General features: G+C 47.0%; 9 protein-coding genes across 9 annotated transcripts; 3 read left to right on the top strand and 6 right to left on the bottom strand.

The window, feature by feature from the left end:
• Nucleotides 1–151: 151 nt before the first annotated feature.
• Nucleotides 152–4,323, bottom strand: I302_101964 (uncharacterized protein; the record flags this gene model as incomplete). Its single annotated transcript, XM_065869396.1, has 14 exons — nt 152–265; nt 379–542; nt 601–713; nt 814–1,031; nt 1,113–1,227; nt 1,298–1,488; nt 1,547–1,602; nt 1,661–2,529; nt 2,645–2,845; nt 2,904–2,948; nt 3,016–3,125; nt 3,205–3,958; nt 4,037–4,153; nt 4,220–4,323. 14 exons carry the CDS (start codon nt 4,321–4,323, stop codon nt 152–154), a joined length of 3,171 nt encoding a protein of 1,056 aa, XP_065725468.1.
• Nucleotides 4,324–4,926: 603 nt separating this feature from the next.
• On the bottom strand, nt 4,927–7,259 carry I302_101963 (uncharacterized protein; the record flags this gene model as incomplete). The annotated part of the gene is made up of 7 exons (XM_065869395.1): nt 4,927–4,956; nt 5,025–5,115; nt 5,201–5,640; nt 5,713–5,887; nt 5,943–5,961; nt 6,022–6,081; nt 6,449–7,259. 7 exons carry the CDS (start codon nt 7,257–7,259, stop codon nt 4,927–4,929), a joined length of 1,626 nt encoding a protein of 541 aa, XP_065725467.1.
• Nucleotides 7,260–7,790: 531 nt separating this feature from the next.
• I302_101962 (uncharacterized protein) lies at nt 7,791–11,008 on the top strand (the record flags this gene model as incomplete). The annotated part of the gene is made up of 16 exons (XM_065869394.1): nt 7,791–7,991; nt 8,056–8,226; nt 8,284–8,329; nt 8,387–8,436; nt 8,488–8,511; nt 8,566–8,725; nt 8,793–8,844; nt 8,916–9,081; nt 9,140–9,207; nt 9,264–9,417; nt 9,498–9,684; nt 9,748–9,848; nt 9,916–10,052; nt 10,106–10,502; nt 10,571–10,673; nt 10,746–11,008. The coding sequence occupies 16 exons, from the start codon at nt 7,791–7,793 to the stop codon at nt 11,006–11,008; spliced, it is 2,280 nt and encodes a 759-aa protein (XP_065725466.1).
• Nucleotides 11,009–11,225: 217 nt separating this feature from the next.
• Nucleotides 11,226–13,001, bottom strand: I302_101961 (uncharacterized protein; the record flags this gene model as incomplete). The annotated part of the gene is made up of 6 exons (XM_065869393.1): nt 11,226–11,349; nt 11,502–12,131; nt 12,214–12,380; nt 12,461–12,622; nt 12,730–12,826; nt 12,997–13,001. The coding sequence occupies 6 exons, from the start codon at nt 12,999–13,001 to the stop codon at nt 11,226–11,228; spliced, it is 1,185 nt and encodes a 394-aa protein (XP_065725465.1).
• A 698-nt stretch (nt 13,002–13,699) lies between these two features.
• On the bottom strand, nt 13,700–16,881 carry I302_101960 (uncharacterized protein; the record flags this gene model as incomplete). Its single annotated transcript, XM_065869392.1, has 11 exons — nt 13,700–13,885; nt 13,976–14,116; nt 14,227–14,787; nt 14,849–15,055; nt 15,125–15,484; nt 15,548–15,673; nt 15,729–15,748; nt 15,897–16,054; nt 16,121–16,287; nt 16,374–16,730; nt 16,807–16,881. The coding sequence occupies 11 exons, from the start codon at nt 16,879–16,881 to the stop codon at nt 13,700–13,702; spliced, it is 2,358 nt and encodes a 785-aa protein (XP_065725464.1).
• Nucleotides 16,882–17,348: 467 nt separating this feature from the next.
• I302_101959 (uncharacterized protein) lies at nt 17,349–17,891 on the bottom strand (the record flags this gene model as incomplete). The annotated part of the gene is made up of 1 exon (XM_065869391.1): nt 17,349–17,891. The coding sequence occupies one exon, from the start codon at nt 17,889–17,891 to the stop codon at nt 17,349–17,351; it is 543 nt and encodes a 180-aa protein (XP_065725463.1).
• A 692-nt stretch (nt 17,892–18,583) lies between these two features.
• I302_101958 (uncharacterized protein) lies at nt 18,584–20,514 on the top strand (the record flags this gene model as incomplete). The annotated part of the gene is made up of 7 exons (XM_019187339.1): nt 18,584–18,644; nt 18,788–18,921; nt 19,028–19,354; nt 19,422–19,511; nt 19,630–19,816; nt 19,958–20,319; nt 20,407–20,514. 7 exons carry the CDS (start codon nt 18,584–18,586, stop codon nt 20,512–20,514), a joined length of 1,269 nt encoding a protein of 422 aa, XP_019050217.1.
• A 383-nt stretch (nt 20,515–20,897) lies between these two features.
• On the bottom strand, nt 20,898–22,342 carry I302_101957 (uncharacterized protein; the record flags this gene model as incomplete). Its single annotated transcript, XM_019187338.1, has 5 exons — nt 20,898–21,240; nt 21,406–21,712; nt 21,830–21,961; nt 22,071–22,198; nt 22,275–22,342. The coding sequence occupies 5 exons, from the start codon at nt 22,340–22,342 to the stop codon at nt 20,898–20,900; spliced, it is 978 nt and encodes a 325-aa protein (XP_019050216.1).
• Nucleotides 22,343–22,815: 473 nt separating this feature from the next.
• Nucleotides 22,816–25,844, top strand: I302_101956 (endoribonuclease YSH1; the record flags this gene model as incomplete). Its single annotated transcript, XM_019187337.1, has 10 exons — nt 22,816–23,096; nt 23,252–23,297; nt 23,365–23,456; nt 23,534–23,871; nt 23,944–24,374; nt 24,453–24,749; nt 24,822–25,076; nt 25,133–25,274; nt 25,336–25,580; nt 25,701–25,844. The coding sequence occupies 10 exons, from the start codon at nt 22,816–22,818 to the stop codon at nt 25,842–25,844; spliced, it is 2,271 nt and encodes a 756-aa protein (XP_019050215.1).
• Between the last annotated feature and the right edge of the window lie 578 nt (nt 25,845–26,422).

Below are 26,422 nucleotides of genomic sequence, written 5' to 3'. Positions count from 1 at the left end.
GTAGGATGATCTAAGAGGATCTGAGAATGGAGTTTAGAGGTCTATTCATATTCGCTTTGCCTTTCTTGCGTTTTCGCAGTGCATCACGCTACGAGCAACGTACATTTGCCGATATACTATGTTGTATTATACACAAATGCATATAACCTCATCATGCCTCACCTGGACCTATAACTCTAGCAGTAGAAGCTATCCTAAATCCCATCGGTACGACCTTGTGATCATATTTTTTCTGAATATCTCGACCCTGCATTATCATAATGTCCTATTGTGTTCCACAAATCAGCCAAAGCGACTACTGTACATGAGTTTTCTCAACCTCGCAGTAGAAGAACATCGAAGGCTGGGTCAAAGCAAAGCAACGCAAAGTAGACTCACACCGTGGGACAACATAAAACTCAACGCAGTAGGCGGTACCTTCTTGCTCTCCGATGTGACGCCGGTATAGAACGACTGATTAAGATTACTCCTAGGTGTCTTGAGTCGGAAGGACATGATAGCTTGATTACCCAACGACAAGGACGAGACCACCGGACCCAGACCTATACATGCATGTAGAATGCGTTAGACACTGAACTAAAAGTTGCAGGGATGACCCACCAGCCTCGCCATCATCGTGCCAGCTCATCTTTTGGCCTTCCCTATACATCACACTGAGTATTTCGTTGAAGTTTACTTCTTCGCCTAATATCAACTTGACTCGCTGGGTTATACTGCTCTTTCTCGCATTAGCATTCTCCCTTCCTCGCTCCTTGTGATTTGATATTGATACAGGTCTTGGACTACAGTAAGGTATGGAAGTCTCTCACTCACAGCTCCAGAGATCTCGTGACGCATTCCGGCGATTGTTCAAATGGGTATGATAGTGTGTCGACCTGATATTTGTACGAGGCACCAAAATTCACGGCGAAGTGCTGAGCGAGGAACTGCCCTTTGACTAATGAAAGTTCATGATAGGTTGGATCAGTCTCATTCGAACGGTGTGTTGTCGTACCTCCTCCTGTGGTGGAATTCACGAAAGACGACCTCACCTGCAGTCTAAGCGTGCGGGGAGAGAGAGATCAGCAAGGTGACGAATTCTGTATAGGCCAACTTGTTAAAAATCCACTGACCCCTTTCAATGGTCTTCGTTGGAACCATCCCCCTTCATTCGCAGCCTCCTGATACTCTTCCAAAAGATTATCGGCAGTCTTCAAATCAAGTTGTACGAGGTGATATACCTTCCCACTGCGACCAACACCGCCATCTTCAGCATCATTATCTCATCTGACGTGGCAGAAACTGAAGGACCACTCACGCAGAAGGAAGATCATACACTAAGCAAACGCAGCCTATCTCCCTTATCCACTTCATCGCCGAGGTAATACCAGATGACGCATCAATCTTAGCATCTCCCAAAAATGATGGTAGGATAGACGGAAGGTCCCTCTTGATGACTATACGAGCTGGGTAGTTCGGCGCAAGTGTATTCCCGCAATTTCGACATTCCTGTAAATCCTTTATGGTCATCCATTACTCGCACCCTCACTCTCAAGCATTGGCTCACCCATACTTCCCACCTGTACCTGCAATTCGCTCTACCGCAATTCTTACATACCCATCCTATGATCATCAATAAGCACAATTCCACGATAACCTGACTGAGATAGCAACCGCTCACCTCTCCATAGCGTCCTACCTCCCACCTCACCTTCCCTCCCACCCGTTTCAGCTTCAGGAACAGTCCTGACCGGTTCAAGCGGCACTACTTCATATGGGATCCTTACCTCCGCCGGTGTAGAGCGAGACTTGAGAAATTTGTCGTCGTAAGATAGTAAGAATCCAGGTGGGATAGGCAGGAATCCAAGGTGAGTATCGAGCATGAAGAATGCCTTGCACTCTGGTCGAAGACAGATGAGACCTTGTTGATATATCTTGATAATTGGTTTGTGGCATTCTCGGCATGACATCGGAGAGCTGAAGAGGGAACGATTGAGAGTGTATTTATCTACGGTCAGAAGTGGTTTGGAAGGCGGTAAGGATCGTTCACCTGGCCAATACTCTCGTGGAGCGGAAAACCTTGGTGGCTTCTTCAAGGGTGACAATGTCCGATCAACTTCGTTGGGCCGTTCTGGTGAGCTGTTGGGTGGTGTGAGCAGTCCTGAGGGGTTCAGAAGACATGAGACGTCCATCTTGGCACTCGGAGTGAGTGCGGCATCCCCTTGACGGCTTTTCTTGGGTGAAGCAGTATCGTCTTTAAGCAAGGGCGGCTCGCTCATGGAAGGTGAACCGGAACAGTCTTCGATCTCACTAGGTAAGGGAGTCAAAGGCAAGCTCTCCCTTGACCATCCGGTATCCGGAACAATCTCTGGTTCGTTGGTCCCAATGATGTTGTTGGTATTCGTATCTGAATCGATCCACCACGGTTTACCTTGACTTTCGACCCAATCGAATCGTATTTTCACTCGATGGAAATAATCTCTTCCATCTGGCGGGGGCACACCAAGCGGAGGAGGCTCAGCCTCTACCCATGTGAGTGAGATCCAGTACCTAGAGTGATTCAAGTATCATCACCTGCGGTACACCTCCTGGTGGCGGCAATTGTTGTAACGCAGACATAGCGCTGATAGACCAAGAGCTAGCAAGGGCGTGTCAAGCGACCTACCATCCCAGCACGACGTACGCGCAGTCCAACTCCCACGGTAATTCCTCATACCCCTTCCCAGCAATCAACACGATCGGCGTCCTCTTCTCATACGCAAGGAGCAGCGTATCAACCCTAGCGTCAGATCGAGATTGATCAGCTTGAAGTGTTGCTGGACCTGGTGTGCCGTCTGGATTGAGCGTCCGAATGCACTGTCCGCCGCTGCGTACCATGTCTCAGCGTGATTGATCCCATTATCATATGCCAGAGATGAGCTGACCCATGAGATATGATAACCCTGCCGTTTTGTGCCCATATGTCTCTCCTGTCTCATGTCAAGGTAGATCAGCCAGCTGACAGCTGCGCAAAAGAACCACAGAATGTCGACTGACGGAGCAGGAAAGGCTTCTAGTAGATATCCGTATGCTACCCTCTTGTGCATGTATAAGCCAGATTGGAAACTTCGATAGTACGGCAAGGCTTCACAAAGCTCTTGACGGGACTTCTCGACATATTACCGTCAGTGTTGGAAGCTTGCGAGATCGCCAGGAGCGGGTCGAGTGGGAACGAAAGCTGCTCACCTCTGCCCATACGGGTGGTTTGTTTCTTGGCGGTGGTATGATCTCCTTGTCGCTTGATCGAGGAGTTGATAGATGAGCAAGGATCCTCAAGACTTTACAGAATGTACTTGATGGTATCCCGTCTGCTCGGCAGGGATCAAAAGGAGTTTGAGGTAAAGGTACGATACCCAACTCGCCTTGTCCTTCGAACTTCCCCTGCCCCTTCTCTCGCGCGTTTCTTCTGATCGAAACGATGTCCCGAGCAATTCCACTCCTATCAATCACCCTGACACCACCTTGTCTAGCCACAGAGTATCTCTTTTCCCCGACTGATCTTTCGCCTTTCGTCCGACCAGGTTGACCCAGCTGAGCTCGCTTGTAACTCTCTTGTACAGTCGCTCCCGACGGCAGATTGAGAAGTTCAGGAGGATGGTCAAATCGGAGTAAAGATAGGATGTTGGGTGGGGCCTTTTGGCATGACCATGAGGAGTACGTTCCTTTGGCTCGTTTGGCGGGGATGATTTCCGCCGGAGGTATATGTGCAGAAGTTGATTTTTGACGAGGAGGTACGTGTGGTGCGTCGGATTTGAGCTCTGAAAGAGGTGGAACGGGTGAGAGTGGACTGGATGAACGGTCCTCGGCAGGTCTTGAAGGCTGAAGGGCCGTTGATTGTGGTATAACCCTGGGGGAAGGTCTTTTACGCTTCCTGATTTCCACCCCAACTTTACAGGCAGAGTCAAGCTCATAAGCGTCATACTGATGGTTCACTTCAAGCCTGGTATGAATATAGAAGGAATCAGCACCAGAGACAACATTAGGAAGATCCAAACATCAAGGTTGTTTTGGTACTCACACTCTGCTCGATCTCCTCGATGGATTAGTGTAAGATTGTCTGTGCGTTGACGTCCCTTCCGCGCGGCCCTCCTTGCTCCCATTCGATGCTCGATGCACCTCCCTGAAAGGCTGTACGCTAGTCCGAGGGAGACAAGACGATAGTTAGGGATATCACGTCCTAGCGAGTGGAAGTGGAACTGACTTTGTGCGTCGTCTCCCCGGCCTTTCATAACAAATCACATCCCCCACATCCTCATCCCCTTCTCTGACAGTGTTATCATGTTGATCTGACAAATCACTCGCCATGCTTGAGCACCATCATCGCTGTCCCTAGAAGCTCCTCAGATCAGCTAGAATGTCAGCGATATCAACTGCGATAGATTTGGATGTTTCCCAACGAGCGAGTGAACAGAGTATGCCAGTCTGCCTGACCACGTACATCCATAAAAGTGGAGGAGATAACGATGTCATCTCATCTCTTGTTCACATGCGGTGCCTGGACGCACAGACACATGGTTATCTCTATTTGAATCTCCCAGCTATACCGAATGGATTGGTCTGGATGATGGGCGTAACGCTATGGATAGTTTGGATGGGCGTCGTTCTTTCAATCTGGACTTGGAGTTTGGATGGGGTGAAGAAGCGTATGGGGGAGGAGGCGTACGATACATATGGGGAGGGAGGCTTAGATGTACAGTAGGCTTATATCAGGTAAAGCCATTCTCTTATCGGGTTAGTACCCTTTCAATTGATATTTGTGGATCCAGCTTTATACTCTTTGATAAGAATCGCACCGCGTAAAGACAGAAGATCCGCCATCGAGCTATGCATACCATGGGACTTGCTCGAGAGGCTGCCTCTGACTTGAGCGATGATATCATAAATGCTTGGTATCCTATCCATACACTCTCAAAATCCCTGTTCAGCCAAATAATCGGCCTACAAGAAGCACGCACCAGCTGATCAGTCAACATCACCTCATTTCCAGCTGTTGAATCGCGACTCACCACTTCAAGATAGAACGTAGCAGGTTTGAAGGCTATAGGTTTACCTGTCCAACCTGCCAAGGTATATCTGACAGTATTGACCCACCCGACTCTACCATATCATATGATAACAGATCAGCCTTTTCCTATCTCCCTCTTTCAATCACGGAAGTAAGAGGAATGGAAGAACAACTTACAGATCCAGATGATTGACTCCAACCAATGTACCCCTGTATTCCCCCCACATCGCACTATGCACCGAAACCAATCCATCATTCGGTCCCTCCTTTGCCAAAATCACACTATGTGGCCAACGGAAGGTATCGAATAAACCCGGTTCGACGCTCGCTCCCCAAGAGTAATAGCTGACATCTTCTCTATCCAGCACTTGAGCATTGAACTCTTTCATCGAGTGGGTACCCAACGCTGAGAAGGCAGTTCCATCTCCCGTATGAGGTAATTTCAGCGTCTCAATCAGGGATAACATGGTAGGTAGACGATCTCGTCCTATGACATTGTCGATCACATAATCTGCAAATGGAGATCCTCTATGTGGAGTCGATATCGTTGTGAGGGATATGGGGCGGAAGGCTTTAGGTTTGAGCTCGGATATGAGGTATCGACAATCGAGACCACCCTGTAAGGACGATGTGTCGTTAGCAGTGATTTACGAAGAAGGGGTGAGACACTCCAAGAAATGGCAACTCACCATACTATGCCCTATCAAGTTGACCTCCCTACCCGGAAACTTTTCAGATATCACTTCTTCCAAGATCTTCGCACGGTCCTTGATTGAGGAAGTGGCAGGTACCCTCGCGATCAGGACCTCCGCCCCATTAGATTCCAGTACTTCTCGTATACCTCGCCAATGCGATATCTGCAAACTGGAGTAAGAGTCAGCGAGTGCAGTGCAATGAGCAGTCTTATGACGAGACGTACGTCGGTAGATTAGCAGGACCTGCAATGAGATAAGTCAGCTCAGGTCGGCTCCACGGGCAGGGAGCGATTGGTAGCTCACCGAGATAATCAAATCCCAACAGACCATGACAAAAGACTACAGGATTCTGCGGTGATTTATCTATGTTGAGAGATAACGTTTGATCAGCAACTCTTCTCATCATCTGCTCAACGATCTACTTCACTCTAAAGACCAAAAGCCTGGATTCGCGGGACACTCACACTTCTTCCTCAACTTCTCCTTCTCCTCCTCGACCGTATCAGCCCTATCTTCTTCACTCATCATCTCGTCCACCTGCCCTTTATTCCCGCTCCACCAGCCCGAAGCCCAGCTCGACCAATCTTCCTGCGTTCCACTTGTCGACAGATTCCTCTTTCTGAAGTCCAGGGAAGGTGCAGAAGGGTTTTGATCAGCAACTCTTCTCATCATCTGCTCAACGATCTACTTCACTCTAAAGACCAAAAGCCTGGATTCGCGGGACACTCACACTTCTTCCTCAACTTCTCCTTCTCCTCCTCGACCGTATCAGCCCTATCTTCTTCACTCATCATCTCGTCCACCTGCCCTTTATTCCCGCTCCACCAGCCCGAAGCCCAGCTCGACCAATCTTCCTGCGTTCCACTTGTCGACAGATTCCTCTTTCTGAAGTCCAGGGAAGGTGCAGAAGGGAGTGATACTCGAGGTAATGAGAGGTTCAAATTTGAGAAAGAAGGCATGGAGGGTATTATACTATTCGTACCAGATGACTTCCTGGGAGGGGTGTTGAGAAGCCCAGTGATTGTCCTCTGAAGGTGCAAGGATGGGGCGTCAGATGATGTTGAACCACTTCGTTGCCGAGATTGGTTGAGTGGCAAGCCAGTAGTAGGATCCAGATCTGGGAAGGGTTCATCGCATATCGCAGTGGTAGGACTGGACCTCTGCCATGCTGTTGACGATTCCCCTTCTCTCGGTATTCCGCTGTGAGATGCGTTCCTCTGTTTATGCTGATACTCATAGTTCAAGCTTGATGTGGGCAATGTCGAGCGTGTAAGCTGAGAGAGGAGTCTGGGCGGAGCATGAGGTCTGACAGGTGCATGATGGTGAGCTAAGGGCGGTTCAGCTATCATTGAGAGAGACTCGTCGAAGGTAGAATCCACGCTGGAGGGTATGGACGGTGATCGAGGTGGTGATAAAGATGTATGGAGGGCTTCGTCCAACATTGCTGAGAGTGGTTCGTCGGGGGTTCCAGTTCCATGGTGTTTGCTAGATATGTTCATTCTAGGTGTTGAGGTGGATTCAGCTTTCTGTTTGCCCTTCATCCTTCGCCTGGCTGCTGCTTCCTCGACATCATGGGCTTCTTCTGCTTGGTCATGCTGCTGATGATGGTGGTGGTGAGACGTTGAACGTGATTGCTGATGTGATCCGTGTGAGTTGCCACTGCTACCTACACCACGGCGGCTCGGATGTTGATGAGCTGACATCCTCCCTATGAGCTGTTGTCGGAGGTGTATGCGAAGTACTCTCAAGCTCATCCAAAGATATCTCTAGTGGTCCTCTCCCTTTCAGGCTGGTCGATGACTGCGTAGATTAGAAGAGGATGTATGTATGGAGGCGAACAAGAACAAATGAAGAAAGAAAGAAAGAAAGAAAGCAAACATTGAATTTGCGAATGATTTTGAATCAACGTCATCGTCATCAGATCACCTCCGCTCACTACTCATTACCACGCGACGGCTTTTATCTTTGTTTTGCTTATTGCTTTTCCTCCATCATTTCTCTTCTTACACCATCAACAGCGGCTCAGGATCTCTCAGGCTGGTACATGGGCACCACTCATGCGGTAGAGAACCATGTCATCCCCAAGAAAACGATCAAGAATATACGGTTCTCAAGGCCGACAGCTCTCCGAACCTCAATTACCTCTCCACATAGCCCTCGCATGGGTGATAGATCGCGTTTTCCCTTTAAACGATGATTGTCAGCCTGTCCCAGTATATTCCCATGGGTTCGTAGCGGATATCCTGAGGATTCTAGCCAGGGAGATCTCAGAGGTAAGCTGGACAACATGTAACCTTGAGAATGCAGCACAAGCTTATGAAAGGTGTATGATGACAGGTGGGAAGTAAACCTGCGAGCTTCATTTCACTCCGAGATGAATTGGATCCTCTAGTCAGGAAAGAGACTGCAGATATACTCAAGAGAAATAACAAGAAGAGAAGTAGAGGCCAGAAAGTCGAGGAGGAGCATGAGGATGCCGAGAAGTATAGTAATTGGATGTCTGCTTTTGTGAGCATAACTTCCCATAAAATGGGTGGATCCAAGCTGAAATGGTATGATGTGCAGGGGGATAGGTTCAAAGATGTTGCGGAGGGATGTACATTCTTAGACAGTGAGCCGGATAAATCGGGCGTGGATCGTTGATCCGTTCAGCTGACTATGGAAGCAGGATTGGAGAAAGAACTGAAGGACCGACTAAATTATGCGGACGATGATGAGGTGAGCTGCATCTGGGTTGGGCCGTATCCTAAACTGACGTCGTGCTATCAGCCCACCGAACTACCAGAACCCATTGTCAGCTATGACCGTGTCATACAACCATTGCATAGCTCATGTCTCTTCCTGTAGGAACGTCATTCTCCCATAGGGATCTTTTCTCGTAACTTGCTCAACACCCTTCGTAAGCTCTCTTTCGACGAGACCACCCATCTTTCAAGGGAGATAGCGAAGTGGTGTGGAGTTGAGAACGCTGGTACTTCTATACATGCTGGAACATGGTCCTTGGATCGTGCGTAGCATGTCTCAAGTGTTCTACCTTTCATCTTGGAGCCGTAAAACTGATGCTTCGTTCATAGGGAGATCAGGAATGGAGGATACGCTTGACAAACGTATAAAAGCAATGCAGGAGTAGGTACAATGCGTCTTTGTGTTCTGGTCCCCTCCTGGATTTGTGCTAAATCTGGGGTCATTAATTGTAGCTATCAGTCTTCCAATGCTTCAGGCGACTACTCCAATGCCCTAGTCTCACTTCGGCGTTTCTACGATTATCAGTTCCCATCAGCTGGGAGAGATCAACATCAACACGCCTTGCTTAATATTGCTACGTTCCACTACTCTACTGGTGGGATGGAGTCCGCTCGATCTGTGGGTCCAGAACGGTAAACATCAAAGAGATGGGCACTGACTTTTTTTTGGCTTTCAGGCGATTGACGAGGCAATACGAGTAGCTAGAACAGCAGGGGATAAAGCTTGTTTGCAACATTGCCTGAGGTGAGTCAGCTCAAGGTCCCAGTTTAGCCCAGAATAGCTGACGTGAAGCATAATAGTCTCGCTCAGAGGATCAAAAATGAGACTTCTTCTGTAGCCTACGCCCCGTCCGAGACGATACGTATTCAGCAGAAACCAATCTCGAATAGCAGAGTGCCAGAAGGTCAGACCCCAATGGATCAGTTATGGTCCGTGAAACCAGCTCTGGACCTTGTATGTTGTCCTTACCCGTCCTTCAAATGGCTGCCCACTCGGTCACTGTCCAAGCTGATCATATGCCATTATTGGTGTAGGGCGAGCCCGTACATATCGCGTTCCGACGTATCCACTCATCCCTGGGAAAAGAACTATCCACGGAGCTTCCTGTAACCGCGTCGGACGAAGACCCGCAGAGAAAGGTCAGTAAAGTGTGGAGAACGGGCCAGAAGTTGGATATGGCAGCTTGGAATGCTACTCAAGCTGGACTATGGGGAATGTTGGGTAAGTCTAACTTCCTTCCCCTTGTGGTTGCCGAGGGCGACGTAGCTGAATGTGAATGAACAGGCTCTAACGTATTAGCCGAATTTCATGAAGATCTAGCCTTGGACGATCTATCACCATGGAACGATGGGAGGTTAACCGTGATACTTTCTAAAGCTCAGCGAGTAAGTCATCCATCAGTCGAGTCACCCGATAGCCCGGCATAAGCTCATGAAGTCACCTTCTAATCAGGCTGTAGAAAGGGCAGAATACGACTCGGCATTGGCGATCTTGCTCGATATATCGTTATTACAAGGCATGTCAATGCAGTCTTATCATCGGTGGTCGAAAGTAATTTGGAATGTACTCGAACGAAGAGCCAAGATGCAGTGAGTTCCCTCTTCCCGCTTCTCAAGGCATTATGCTAACGACTTATTACCAGTGGGGATGACCCTCTACTCTCGCATATCTCCTCTCTGCAAGCTCCGTTCGCTTATTCCCAGCGGCATGGTGCAGGCGGACCAATCAGAGAGACCGGTCATCCCGAGCCCATATCGCTCTCTGCGACTTCAAGCTCAAGCGAACCTTCAAAGGGTATAAGCATGATCCAAGAACATATCCGAGACTTATTGAAGAAGGTCGAGAAATTGCAATTGGCCAATGCACCTGGTCATATGATCCTACCTGATATTCTTGCGGCTGTTCAACTTTCGTCCGAATTGGGATTATGGAGATTATACCGGTTCGGGACAGTCGTGCTTTGTGAGGTATTACTGGGGATGGAAGGTATGGGAATGGCTGGGAAGGTGGTCAAACAGTTGGAGGGCGTATGGGACCAGGTGGGTCGAGTTGTCTCCCCTTACCTTAGCGATGCACAGGGTAAATGGGTAGCTGATGTGTGGTGTAGATTCTTGGCGGGGACGATTCCGAAGCTGTAGCTAGAGGGGCGATGTGTTTGGGTAAAGCCAAGTTGGATGTATCCCTGGATGGGGATTCAGATGATTTGCTAGGTGAGTCAAACCACTTCCGTAAGTTCATTAAATAGTACTACGGCACTGATTTATCGATTCAAATGTAAATAGATCAAGCGACTCAACACATCAAGCATTCCATAGAAATATCAACGAAATTGGAATCCCGCTCTCTGCTCCTCGAAGGTACTTCATTACTATCTATGATCTCCGAACTGCGTGGACAGACTCAACAGCGCGATGAACATTCTGAAAAGTACATGATCGTTCGGGCAGGGGATGAAGCGGAACTGAAAAGGATGGAAGAGCAGGTAGTGAGGGTCGGAGAGATCGTTAAGATGGTGGGTGTGAGAGTTGCAGAAGGGTGGAAGTGAGCTCTGTAATTGTTGGACTGATTGAGATTATACCTTGCATGAAATGTATATACCAATATTAGGAGGCGGAACCTATACAACAATGTATGTAATTTATATGTAATGCTTATGAGAGAGACTGGTATACTATGGTGTATGGTGTGAAACTATTGTCCATCATTTTACAAATTGCAGAGCACCTACTAGCGTTCACATCTACTCTTTCTGAACAGCCACTCTAATCGTGCATGACAGCAAACAACCTGAATTCAGTCCCGCCCGAAGGATCCAACGTCTCTTTCAACAACTCGCAATGCAACGTGTGTTTACCAGGTTGCAGGCCCGATGCGATCTCCTTGACCCTGTAGATAAGATCACAAATATCAGCTCGATCATTCCGAGGGGACTGTACAATAAGTCACGATATGACAGGAGGATAGGTAGTGTGATGAAGTATAGCGATTATACGGGGAAACAGAGAAAGAGATGAACCAGAACCAGAACTACAACTCACATTCCCATATTCCTCTTATCCAACTTCCACCACCCATCGACCTGCGTGCCTTGTATCCTATCATCGTCAACCCAACACCACACACTGCCCAGCCCCAACTTCGCACTCCGCTGATAACCTATCAAGACTGATCCTCCCGAACCCCTCTTCTGCCGCTTGTCGAATGAGATGAACCGTCTTGCATCAATGTCCGTATGTAGAATGTCTCTTTCAACCGATGTGGGGACAGTCTCGTTGCGTTTCGATGCCAATACGGGAGAAGGGTTTTGGGTATGCCTGCGTGATCTCCTGCTAGACCTGGATACCTTTTCATGTTCATCCGCATGAACATTAAATGGTCCACCAGGTCTAGAACTCAACGGAATAGGTTTGAATCTCCCTTTACTCTCAGCTCCTTCCTCTGCAATCGCATCATGATTATTCTCAGTATCTTCCTCAAGTTCCACTTCGAGTTCTCCCTCTTCGATCTCCAATAACGATTCCTCAATGGGATCAGATTCAGCTAGTAATAGCGATTCCTTCGATTCTTCGATTTCTTTAGATGGGGGGGATATAATGAAGTCAAAGATGGCTATTGAGCCTGGTTCTCTCGAGATTAGATATCGTTTTTCTGCCCATGACCATTGTGTCCTAGCATCAGGGTTTCGTCAGCTCCAGCTATTCCTTGTCCTAGGCTGTACTAGATTATGAGGCAGGGATGGGTGCTACTTACCATCCGTGAGACCCTTCGGCAAGCTGTAGTCCCTGCCCATACCCTTCAGAAATATCGTCCTCCGCACTTGATATTTTCCCATGGAGCCTTGGGGAATTTTCAGATCGGCATACCGGGACGTGCATCGGATCACGCTGGGAAGGATTGAATTGCCCAGTGAGCGAGGTCTACATGGACGACAGGAAAAGATGGATTAGCATAGTGGCGTTTTCATGGTTGAGATGCTAGGATCTGAACGCAGACGTACAGAAGGAACATCGAGAATTCGTAAAGGTGGTTTCTTGATGTAACTCGAGGCGAACCGACTCAGAGCTTTTCTGAAATACGATGGAGGGGCCGAACGTTCGATTTGATCTTGGAGGTATCGTATCACCAATCCAGCTGCTAATGCATGTCCTCTTGCTGAGATCTAGGATAGGGGCAAGGATCAGCCACTTTTAATGTATCACTCTCAATTAGAAGCAAGGAAGCGAGCAAACACTAGAATGACTGTGGCGAGCAGACATCTTTACTCACATGCATCACATCCACAGCCACACCTCCATACTCCTTAGCCTTCGGATCTTTCAACGTCACATCTTCTCCCGTAAATGCCCTGTTGAATTCCCATTCCCTGTATGAACCGGGTATCAGTATGCAGCTCTTCTTCGCCCAGTCCACCAATCATCCGTCCCCCTCCCTGTTCATCTCATTCTCTAATTCCGAGATATGACATAAAACATACATGTCCCGTACCCCATTGTCTACACTCAACATCCTCAAAGCCAACCAAACCAAGCTCACCTCATCTTATCAGCCTCGTCCCAATGCTCTTCATTCTTTCCAATTCAACCTTCCTCTCCGTGCGACGTAAATGGCGCGAAGAGTATCAAGAGGGATACGAATAGCAGAGTGAACAAGATCCATGGTCGGTTGATCCGGTGGATGGTCATCATTCTGGGGAATTCCAGAGAGACGTTCAACCATACTTCATCGGAATTGATCCTTGCTCACACGAGAACGGTCCGCCAAAGACTGTAACCGAAGTCGAAGAGTACCGAATGCTTCCAACATCCGAGAAATCAGATCGATTATTGATGTTTCCAACGGCGTGTTGGATCTATCTCTATATGTTTGATGAGTGGTGAATATATACCTGGAGAATGAGGATTGGATCGAGGATCACTTACTCGTAACTAATGGGATCTACAGTACCATTTCAAGGAACTGCTAAGATCAATTAGAGTTTTTGTTTACATCTTTACATGTTCATTCTATTACCGCTTATAGCAACACGAGTAAAAACTTAGCAGTGAATAACCCTCATGCATAACAGAATATCAACTCAGTGCCAAATAAGAGAAAACATTGCAGTATACATCAATCATCAATCTCACTCTATCTACCCTGGTGTATTGCCTATTGTGTATGGTGCGTTGAGCCTATAACCTATAACAGTGGTGCCGTGTGAAAGAAACTATACTCTACAGTTTTGGTTCCTACCTTTCTACGTCGACTTCAAACTAACCTCACTCAACACCTTGAAAGCCTCCTTGTAAGCGTCCAACAAAGCTTTGATCCTCGTTCGTTCAGATACCAAAGCCTCATCTTCGAATAGCAATTCGGCGAATAAATCGGGTTTGTACAGCTGGGTTACCAGTCGTTGTTGGATAGCATCTCGGGAGAAATTTACCTATACAACATAACAGGGGATATTAGTAACTCAGTTGCTTCACGGATGGTAGTCTCCACGTATTTCGAGTAACGAGACACTACAACTCACCAAAAGATGCATGATCGACTTCGGCACTATATCCTGAATGGTCTGTCTCGTGATGCTGAAATAGCTCGCAATCAACGATCGGATCAAGGTAGTTTCCATCTCCTCCCTCGCGGTAAGTTGAAGTGGGTGGTCGGGTGAGTTCTAAAATGAAGATAAGACAAATATCAGCCACAAATCCCTTGTCCAAGCTCCACAAATACCAAGGGGGATGAAACAGCGGTACGAAGACAAGCCAACAAAACCCCACTCACAGCTTCCAAGTGCTTCCCCAAAGACCTCATATCATAAGTCGAGCTAGTCTCCATCCCAAACCCAGACCTCATATTACCCGGTCTCCTACCAGTACTTAAATCAGGTAAGAGGTCCTTCGACTGAGGAGGTTGCTTCGAGTCGTTCGAATTCCTCATTCTGCTCTGTTGGTGATGTCGTTCAGTAGCGGGCGCAGAGGAAGGACGAGGTTCGTCCAATCCGTTTGGCCCGCCAAGGAAATAGTTCAGGAAAGATTGTTTGGCGCCTGCTCCGTGGGGTGATATCCCCCCGCCGATGGTATTGGCCATGTGTGGTTGGGGGACAGCGTTAGGTTGGATAGTGTTAGATCCCGAAGCTGTACGTTCATGTCTTCGAGACTTCGATAATTCACTGGCTACATTCCCTTTGGCAGCGACTGAGGGTCGTCGGATATCGGGTACAGAGGTGGATGCAGATCGTGGATGGAGGTTGTTGAGTGGAGCACCGTTGGGGGGAGCCGAGCCTGCTCCATCAGATGAGACTGATTCGTCTTCGTCATCTGGTGAGCTGGCTTGCGATGGTATCTACGACACATCTTGTCAGCTTTGGAATTTCCTCGTCGATTCCGACATCTCAACAACTCACCCTAGCCATTTGAGAGGATTGTTGTTGACCCTCCCTTGCAATCGCCGCTGATCCAGCAATGAAATCAGGGTGGTTGGTGTTGATGTAAGCAGCTTGGATGGAGATCAGACTGGAGACGTAATCGGAAGTAGGGCCGAGTCGCTCTCTCAGCAGCTCAGACACGACTTCGATAAGCTGGGTAAGCAAACGAGGGAAACGTTGCAATTCCTGCACAAGGGATTTCCTCGTTAGCTAACGTGACTTCCACGAATGAAGAAGAAGAGAACGGAAGCTCACAGGACTGGTACAATTATGACAAATCTTCATCAACTCCTCATAAACCAACTCAACACATCTCAAACTAGGCGGTTCCAGCAATTTGATCTGAGGTTTGACCAAAAGATCAAACGCTACTTCAGGAACAAACAAGCTAGGTCTGGGTCCCGTTGAGTTCCTGATGGCAGTTCGTATATCATTGAGGGACAGGTTTTGAGCGGGATCGATAGTGGTTAAAGCGTGTCCGAAAACTTCGTTGAAGATGTAGTATATTCTTGCTCCTCCTGATAATTCCTTGGTGGAGATTTCAAGGGAAGTACCGTCGATGGAAGAGACGAAATCACGAGAAAATTCAGTCATCAATTTAAGGATCAATGAGCCCTGTCATAAGAAAACGACATATCAGCTGGGCCTGAATCGAACCGTAAATGCAAGCCAGCTCACTCTATGTTGTTCACCTAAGAACGTAGCATCTCCAAAAGCGTTCAACTCCTGTTGAGTCTGACCCATCAATGTGTTTAACCGAGCTTTCATATCCGGTAGCTTCTCTCTTATGTGAGTCATCAATACCTACGACACGTCATCAGCATAATACGTTATTAGCTGTTAGGAGATGCATCCTTACAGCGTTGAGTGTCTTGACATCTATGAGCGATATTTCGGTAAACCGGATGAGTCTTGAAGAAATCTTCCTCTTTCTGCCTTGCGTCATCCATGGGTAGATCTTGCATAATATCTTGTTGACTTCTGTTTACTACTCCGACGAAACCGAGTTTGAGAGGGTATGTTCTACCAGTCAAAATGTCCAATGCATTGGTTCCAGCATCCATAAGATCAAGTTTGGTAAGGACACCCAAAGTTCTGAGACCGCGGGGGTCGACCGAACGGGCGAGTTTGAGGGCGTCGGAATTGGCCAGATCAACATTGGCTGGAGATACGGCGAGGATCACCCTGTTAATCCTCTTGATGTCAGCTTCTGCTGTTGCACTATTGGTGGCAGAACCATATCTGACTTACGCATTGGGCTTGGAGATGTAGTCAAGTACGAGATTCTTGATTTGCCTTTCGATATCTGTTGGTTGATCTCCCACCGGCACCTTTGTCAGACCAGGCAAATCAACCAGTGTAAGGTTCAGTACACCTGGACCGTAGATCTTGAGGTTGATAGGTAGCTTCGATACACCCTACCACACCCAACGGAATCAGCTCAGGTCCAACGAGGAGCAATCTCTCAAGATCAGCTGGTATCTTGAGAAAGTGAAATACACACCTTGTTTTGGCCCGCGACTCTATAAGTCTCATTCTCAATCTCCTTCCTTATCTCCTCGAAATCCGTAAACCTCCTATTAATATGTAAGAATTCTGCATACGTCACGTTCCCATACTGGTCCATCTGCCTTCCACCAGGTCTCATAATCCCCGCACCAGCTGTGGGAGTCTGTTCCAGATTCGGTAAATATCCATTATGTTCGTCATCTGTCGCACCAATCCGGGGGGATCTCTTGATGGATGAGTGGGCATTGTTACGAGGGGATAATCCTGAGCTTGAAGATGAATCGGGGTGTGGATGAGCTGAAGAACCAATGGTCGTCTTGTTACTATCCCTTGACCTCTTGGTAGGAAGTCTCTACCGACTATAGTTTCTAGGACGGACGATTTACCGGACGACTGGGAGCCCACCACTACGATCTGGGGAGGTCAACGGCATCTCCGCCGATGGCGTTGAAGGTGTCTTGGAGCTTGTTGACGAGGGCAATGAGGTCGCCGTCCATTGACATTTTGAGGGGTGTATTTCTGGATTGAATGTGGAGTAGATAAAGGGAGACAGATACAATTGAGTGTAGAGATTCAGATAAGAGGTGACAGCTTTCTGAAGGATAGACTATCGCCCTACTGAGAAGGGTCGGAACGTGAATGTGGGAAGGTCAGAGATGGAAGAGGAAAGAGAATATCGCTTGGTCTAGTCGCTTCTAGCAACCGAATTTCGCGGGTAAAGAGGCGAGATGTCGTCGTGAGGTCGAGGTATGGGTCGTTGGGTATGCTTGAGCCGTTAAGCTGGGTTCTTGTGATAAGAAGGTGTGGAATGATATCGACAGGTCAGGTTCAGACGAGCTGGTTTGTAGATGAATTGAGATGTATCAATTCTCTGGTATTCGCACTCTCTATCTCTCACTATGTGACTATGACTCTGTCTGCCGAATCTTTACTATAAGCAGTGAATCTCGACCGTCGTGCGTCACCGAGATCAGCTGGTATCTTGAGAAAGTGAAATACACACCTTGTTTTGGCCCGCGACTCTATAAGTCTCATTCTCAATCTCCTTCCTTATCTCCTCGAAATCCGTAAACCTCCTATTAATATGTAAGAATTCTGCATACGTCACGTTCCCATACTGGTCCATCTGCCTTCCACCAGGTCTCATAATCCCCGCACCAGCTGTGGGAGTCTGTTCCAGATTCGGTAAATATCCATTATGTTCGTCATCTGTCGCACCAATCCGGGGGGATCTCTTGATGGATGAGTGGGCATTGTTACGAGGGGATAATCCTGAGCTTGAAGATGAATCGGGGGTGTGGATGAGCTGAAGAACCAATGGTCGTCTTGTTACTATCCCTTGACCTCTTGGTAGGAAGTCTCTACCGACTATAGTTTCTAGGACGGACGATTTACCGGACGACTGGGAGCCCACCACTACGATCTGGGGGAGGTCAACGGCATCTCCGCCGATGGCGTTGAAGGTGTCTTGGAGCTTGTTGACGAGGGCAATGAGGTCGCCGTCCATTGACATTTTGAGGGGTGTATTTCTGGATTGAATGTGGAGTAGATAAAGGGGAGACAGATACAATTGAGTGTAGAGATTCAGATAAGAGGTGACAGCTTTCTGAAGGATAGACTATCGCCCTACTGAGAAGGGTCGGAACGTGAATGTGGGGAAGGTCAGAGATGGAAGAGGAAAGAGAATATCGCTTGGTCTAGTCGCTTCTAGCAACCGAATTTCGCGGGTAAAGAGGCGAGAGATGTCGTGTCGTGAGGTCGAGGTATGGGTCGTTGGGTATGCTTGAGCCGTTAAGCTGGGTTCTTGTGATAAGAAGGTGTGGAATGATATCGACAGGTCAGGTTCAGACGAGCTGGTTTGTAGATGAATTGAGAGATGTATCAATTCTCTCTGGTATTCGCACTCTCTATCTCTCACTATGTGACTATGACTCTGTCTGCCGAATCTTTTACTATGCGAGGTGAATCTCGACCGTCGTGCGTCACCGTGGCGGATTAAGGGTTTACCGGTTAGGCACACGAGGGTAGAGGAGCAATCCGCAAGACTTGGAGCCTAACGTCTTGTTTTGTCCAGCGAGCCTGTCCACACGCGTTATACGCGTTTGCTGAGCTGCCATCTGCAATTATCTTTCCTAATGTTCTGGTTTTATAACCTTTGTTTGCTTTACTATACTCGTCAACATACAATATAACGTACACGTCAACATGTCAGAAGATCTAGCAGAGTGGCTGAGCGATTCCAACGAGGCATTGAGTCTTCAGCTGGGTGAGTGCAGAAGTTTTCTATCGAGGAGAACAAAGATCCCCTCGCTACAGCTGTATCCTTTCTTTCTCCCTTTCTTGCTCGTCAATGTCCCGCATGGACGTACTTTACCAGAAGCTGATGTATAACTTCCCACCCTCATATAGTCAGAGATCCCGAAGATGAAGACGCGCTTCATAATCAAGATCAACGAGCTGTTGAACCTTTCCATCCTACGTTTACTTATCCTATCTTTGGAGAACACGAGAAGATATTTGGGTACAAGGGGCTAGATATACAGGTTAGTACGACCATTGCTTACTACCTCCAGTCCGTCTTCGACCGGATAATTCCGCTACTGGACATGCTGCAAGGGCATAATGCTGACTCACATGATCTCGGTATAGCTAAAATTCGCATCCGGTTCATTACGTCAACACCTCTCAATAACCTATGACTCCAAACTCAATTCCCCAGCGACCCCCTCAGACGAGATTGAAGGTACTCTGTACAAATTCATCCCTCCCGACTACACCAAATCGGACATAGATTTCAAGAAACAGGTAGAGAAGGATTCAACAGAGTTCAAACCACTTGGAGAGAAGGTTGGATTTTACGTCAGAGCAGCAGCTACGAAAGGGAAATCGAAGGGTAAAGGAAAGGGGAAGGGAAAGGAGAATGGCGAGGAGCTTAAGGAGGGGGATGAAGGTGCGGTGGATTTTGAGATGTACAAGGTGAGCTTTCCTGCGCTCTCGTATTCTAGCCTGCGTTGAAGCATAGAGCTGATTGATTTTGGATTAGGCGACATGGAATACTCCTGGATTCAGAGAGTATCATAGGAGAATGCAGTTGTTTATATTGTTGTTCATCGAAGGAGGAAGTTATGTTCATGTGAGTAAAGGGTTTCCCGTACTGTCCACAAATCATAGATTTCTTGTCTTGTCAACCTTAGTGCAATTGCTGTTGCGTCATTCACCGAGCTGATGCTGATTGTCACATCTCGATGTAGGAAGACGAAGACTCATGGGAGTTTATAACGCTCTACGAGAAACGTAAACGACCCGAATCAGATTTATACACCTATCATTTCGTAGGATACGTATCTGTCTATCCGTTCTGGTGTTACCCCGATCAAGTTAGATTGAGATTAAGTCAATTTGTCATTCTGCCTCCTTATCAGAATCAAGGTCATGGATGTGAGTGTCTATTTCACTATCCATATAATGCCTGAAAATCTCACACTTCCTACATAACGAGTTTTTTAAACAAAAAGATTATCACTCAATCTACCATTCTCGAAGCCAAGGCAAAGCTGATCCTTTCCACAATGTTACTAGCCAAACTCTACTCCACCCTCTTCTCCGAGATGTTATCCCGCCCAGAAGTAGCCGAACTCACCGTGGAAGATCCCGCCGAAGCCTTCGAAGATCTACGTGATCGCAATGACCTCCGATTCCTAGTCTCCCAAGGTATATTGGAAGATCCCAGTTTCTCCAAGGGAATCGGACCGAGTGATGAGATAATCCGAGCGGAGAGAGTGAAGTGGGAGAGTGGGATTAGGAAGAAGTACAAGATTGCTCAGAGGCAGTTTGATAGGTTGTTGGAGATGCTTTTGTTGAGGGAGTTGAATGTGATGAATGAGGTGGAGACGAGGAGGTATAGGTTGCATGTCAAGGCGAGGTTGTATAGGTTTAATTATGTGAGTTTGGATTATGTCCTCATTTTTGTTCATGACAGTGAAGAAGTGGCAGGTAGCTGATATGTTTTGGTTCTGTTCCGTTGATAGGAGATGTTATCGCAGATGACACCTGAAGAGAGGAAGGAAGCTTTGTCAAAGACTTATGAGAGTGTTATAGAAGATTACGAGAGGATATTGGAGATGACGTTTCATTGAGTCGACGGATCCGATTCGCCTACTGGGCGAATGAAGAGAGAAGTAATAAACTCGATTTCACAATAGCTTGTCTATATGTACGTATGTACAATGCGACTATATGCATTTCGACGATGAGATATGATCAACCACTGAAAGTATTTGAGGGGACATTAGAAAAAAAAAACAGATTTTGATGCAAATGAGAATGACGATGATCCCTACATTTTGATTGAATTTGAGTTTTACTCTGAATTGTATCTACTTTTCCGCAATTTTGTCCACCATGCCGACATTGATTCTCGAGCATTACACTTATACACGATACTCCTTTTGACTTCCCTCTCATGAGCATTAAAATACAAACAGCTTCAATTCCCTATTTCCCATTCGATTGACCCAACCTACCCCTCAACTTTCCAAAGATGCCTCGACTTCCTAGGTTTCCTACTGATATGAATCTCCATCCCCTGGTCCGACCCCTTGAACGCCAATACCACACTCTCCTCCATACCCGGACCAGGTGTGGAAGCGGAAGAAGAGTTGATACGTTTCTTTCTCGACGAGATGATCTTCTTGGTGTATGAGAACCTCTCTTGCATTGAAGCGAATGGGAATTCCTTGAATTCCAGGACGAGCTTGAGGAGATCGTATGGGAGATTGGAGAAGATGGAAATGAGGTCGGGATTGGAGGTTATTTCGGGGGTTGGAATTGAGGAAGGGAGGGTGTGGAGGAGGTAGTTTATGCTATTATGGAATGTATATGGTTAGCTCTCTGTCGTTTGGGGTCCACCTCTCCGGTATTCATCTGAAGACTACCGCTGCCTTTGTACTTCCGGTCATTTCGATACCGTGATTCCTCCCCTCGAGTAAACCGATTTTCTAGGAAAGGGAAAGGGAATCTCCACTCACATATCGTTTTTCAACCTTCCCGACCATTCCCCGTACCTCCCCTCACTTCCTTCCCAACTCCCATTCTCTCCTCCAAACATCACATTCCCATTCCCATTCCCATTCGGCACACCGTTTCCAAACCCGTTAGAGGGGAATTCTTGGGACTGCGATACCCACTGAACGAGGTCTACGATATTTTGAGGGTTGATAGAGGATTTGATGGTTTCGTATGAATGGTGGGTGAGTTCGGGCATTCCACCGAATAGGTAGGAAATAGCAAGGAGGGAGCGGGCGTTGGAGGGGTTGATGAGGTTATGTGAGGGGTCTATGCGAAGGAAGGAAGGAAGGAAGTAGTGGTGTCAGTGTGTCCACTATACGATATATATGGCTTTCACCAAGGGTACAAGTTGAATGGTACAGTGAGAAAAGGAAGGTCACCCACTATATAAATGTTGTAAAGCGATATGAACGGATTCCTGATTGATATTCTCATCTACGAAATTAAGGTGTATCGTCGATCCTGGGATTACGTTCCTCAGGAGATGAGCCAAGTATGGACTTCTGGCGAGGACGACTACAGACACACCGTGAGAGGGATCAGTATATATATCCTTCGGCAAGAGGAGGAGGGAAGGAAGAAAGAAAGGATCATGATATGTTGAGGGAGCGAGCTGTGAACTCACCTCGATGAGCTTTCAAACCACTTTGAAAGAATGTTACATGGACATCCGCCCAATCTTGGTGCAGATATCCTACGTTGAATATCCAGTTGGTCAAGTTCATCGAGTGATTGTATGTGACTGGGTCGACGCTGTACCCCCCACAAGTCACCATAGTCCTGCAATACTGAACATGGAGGAAAAGGAAGACGTAGATTTGGGACTTACCCCACAGCAGCTTTAGAACTTTCGCCTGCATTCTCAGGAATCTCATTGCCGTTTATACTAGCCGACATGATGTTTGTCCTTGTGATGATCGGATATACAGTGTTTTGAAGGGGTGTTCGAACCTGTCGAAGGAAGGAGCTTGAAGTTGGATTTTCGAGTTGTAGATATAGGTTGGAAGAGGGGTAGATATCACGAACGAATAAAGCAAATTGATGATTCGATATTATAGTTGCTGATCGGGCAGTATCAGAGACACCTCCTTGCTATGACTCTCGCTGTTCTGTAGAAAGATCAAGTGAAGGAAGAGAGGAGAGAAGAAAAAGGAATGCAAAGTGATACCAATACCTTCTTCCCCCATAGAAATAGCTTCAATTCGGAAAAAATCAACCTCCACTTTGACATTCTTTCGGTCCATAAACAGTCCTCATCCTCCTCATCCTTCTTTGTCTCGCTCATTCTTGTCCTGCTAAATCCTGCTATATCGATATAAGCTCGACAATACCTCGTTTGGTCAGCTACAGAACAGAGGAGACACTACAAGATGCACCGGCACGGCAGAAGACAGTTCCGACCGCACCATAACCCACATCATTCTGCCCAACCTCCCATACAGGTACTTTCCCCTGCTGGCGATGATGAGCCCCTGACAATAACGATGCTAGGAGCAGGTCAGGAGGTCGGTCGATCGTGTTGTGTCATTGAACATCGGGGGAAGAAAGTAGTCTGTGATGCGGGATTGCATCCTGCTCATCCTGGGTTGGGGAGTCTGCCATTTATTGATGAGGTGGATTGGTCGACAGTAGATGCTATTTTGGTGACTCAGTGAGTTTGAGATCGCTTCTGCATTAGCATGAGTGCCCAGATGAGGGAATATTAGATCATAGAGATGACCTATAAGTATGATAGAAGAGAGAGTGGATTTGCTATGCGTAAGAAACAGATCATCGTAGTTGAAGCTAATCATTTCGATTTCATAGCTTCCATGTAGACCATGCAGCTGCTTTACCTTATATAATGGAAAAAGTGAGGGAGCTATATTACCAAACTTGAGATGAAGCTTATTGACCCCAGTATATCTCTTGTTATGTAGACCAATTTCAAAGATGGGAACGGAAAGGTGTACATGACCCATGCTACGAAAGCAATATACGGTCTGACAATGATGGACACGGTGCGGATAAAGTGTGTTTAATTTCCCCTGCCAGTCTCGATCGTACCTTCTGTTTATCAGGATCACTGATAATGGAATATCTGCATAGCGACCAAAACACCGACGTATCAGGCAAGTTATACGACGAAGCCGACGTCCAATCCTCCTGGCAATCGACAATTGCAGTAGATTACCATCAAGATATAGTGATCTCCGGTGGTCTGCGTTTCACACCCTACCACGCAGGCCATGTATTGGGCGCATCGATGTTTATGATTGAGATTGCCGGATTGAAGATATTGTACACAGGAGACTATTCGAGAGAAGAAGATAGGCATTTGGTTGTAGCTGAGATCCCACCTATTAAACCTGATGTGATGATTTGTGAGAGTACTTTTGGGGTACATACTCTGCCTGATAGGAAGGAGAAGGAAGAGCAGTTTACGAGTAAGTCTACTGCTCCATATAATACACCAAGCGTGTGTCAATGAGTGCGATACGATGAAATTTTGCTTGTAGCCCTCGTATCAAACATCGTTCGACGTGGTGGAAGATGTCTCATGCCAATCCCCTCATTCGGTAACGGACAGGAATTGGCCTTACTCTTAGATGAATACTGGTCCGAACATCCTGAACTGCAAAATGTCCCTGTATATTTCGCCTCGGGTTTATTCCAACGAGGAATGAGGGTATACAAGACCTACGTGCACACGATGAACTCCAACATCAGATCGAGATTTGCCAGGAGAGATAACCCATTCGATTTCAAGTTCGTCAAATGGTTGAAAGACCCGAGGAAGCTGAACGAACATAAAGGTCCTTGTGTCGTTATGGCCTCTGCACAGTTCATGTCGTTCGGTCTGTCGAGGGAGTTATTGGAAGATTGGGCGAGTGATTCGAAAAATGGGGTGATCGTTACTGGTTATTCCATCGAGGGTACGATGGCGAGGGTGAGTTGATACCAACAGAGACATTGCAGTGTTGTCTAGTAAATGTTAGGGATGAAGCTAATGCTGTTGTAATGGTAGACACTCCTGTCCGAGCCAGATCATATTGAATCGCTGAAAGGAGGAAACATACCCAGACGATTGACAGTCAAAGAAATCTCCTTTGGTGCGCACGTAGATTACGCTCAGAACTCCAAATTCATTCAAGAAATCGGTGCTCAGCATATAGTGCTGGTTCATGGGGAAGCTTCCCAGATGGGCAGGCTGAGAGCTGCATTGCGAGATACGTACGCTACGAGGGGTCAGGAAATCAATATTCATACGCCTAGGAATTGCGAGCCATTGATATTGACCTTCAGGCAGGAGAGGGTCGTCAAGGTATGTGTGGCTTCCACATCAAAGCTTCCCATAGATTATTCAGAAGCTGACTATGCCCATCAATCCTTTTAGGCTATCGGATCGTTGGCAGCTGATCGACCTGTACACGGCACACCCCTCAAAGGTTTACTGGTGTCCAAAGATTTCTCTTATACCCTCTTAGATCCTAAAGACCTGAAAGATTTCACTGGTTTATCAACCAGTACTCTAGTACAGAAACAGTCTATACCGATTGGTGTGGATTGGAGTGTGATAAGGTGGCATTTAGAGGGAATGTATGGGGAAGTTGAGGAAGGGGTGGACGAAGAGGGAAGAGCAAGTTTCACCGTAAGTCTTTCCTAGGTATGATAACTTATTATTGCTAATCTCTGTGCACGCTACAGATCATGCATGCCGTCAAAGTCGTACAGATATCAGAGATTGTGGTGGAGATACAGTGGTCATCAAATTCAAGTAATGATATGATAGCGGATTCTGCTTTGGCTGTGTTGTTAGGTATTGACGGTAGTCCAGCCACGGTGAAACGTAAGTCCCTTCCACACTAAAACAAGGAAGAAAGGCAGATATTGACAAGATGCGACCATAGTCACGTCGACTCCACATCAACACTCCCATCATGGCCACTTCCATGGCACGGCCACTACTAATGGTCATTCCAATGGCGACGCTAGTGGGAGTGAAGAGTTCGACAGGATACGGATGTTCCTCGAAGCTCATTTCGGTGAAGTGTCTGGACCAAACGTGACTGTTGCTGAAGGCGAAGAGGACGAGCTGTTAGTGATGACTGTGAAGATTGATGAGGTCGTTGCAAGGGTGGATCTGATCTCGATGGTGAGTGATTCGTCGGAATGCCTAGAAACCCTCATCGTACTGTCACTACACCTTGACTTGGTACGAAGTACGAAATATGGAGCTGACCTCGACCAAATCTACTTGTTCATTTCCTTTTAGCGAGTGGAATCGGATTCACCAGATCTGAAACGCAGGGTGGAGACCGTGCTTGAAATGGCTTTGACGACTTTGAAACCATTATCAAGATCTTTCATCGGTTCGGGTGTCGTTCTCAATCTGGAGAATGCCGCTGTCACTGCATAATGTACTCGCCGCTATTAGCATAGGAGTTCAGAATCTGTCAAGATCATGTATAGGTTTTTATGTTGTATTACTATCATTTTTATCATTTATATATCCTGCATGTCAAGACAAGTTACGGTAATACCTGTTCAACATCAACATGAAGTTCAAATTTGAACTATTTCATACCTGTTCTTACCTATGTAAATTTAAGTCTATCCTTTGTCTCAGACAATAATGCTACCTAGTGAGAGGTGAGTAAGAAGTGCCGTTTCCTCGATGCAATTTTACTCGCTAATACTTCTTCAGATGATTCCCGATAAAGCTACAGCTCAAGCTATCCTCTGCGCTTTGATGAGATATGTAAACTTCCTGATCAACTTCGACCGACATACACTATACGATATACGTTATACAACGATGCCTAACACGAAAGGAAAGTCGACCAGAAAGGTGATTTGCGCTAATCTACCGATCCTGACCATCCTTTCTTCTGCCCTGGAGAACAGCTCAAAGGAAATTGGGATTAACGAGATTGTTAATGTTTGGTGTGGAGATCTAATGATATATGTCGATAGAGTGGGTCGTGTGATACTGAT

The sequence above is a fragment of the Kwoniella bestiolae genome, chromosome 1 (assembly GCF_000512585.2).
Source record: "Kwoniella bestiolae CBS 10118 chromosome 1, complete sequence".
Classification (NCBI taxonomy): Eukaryota; Fungi; Basidiomycota; class Tremellomycetes; order Tremellales; family Cryptococcaceae; genus Kwoniella; species Kwoniella bestiolae.
The sequence above is the reverse complement of the archived record's forward strand: the minus strand, read 5'-3'. Positions and strand labels throughout refer to the sequence as shown.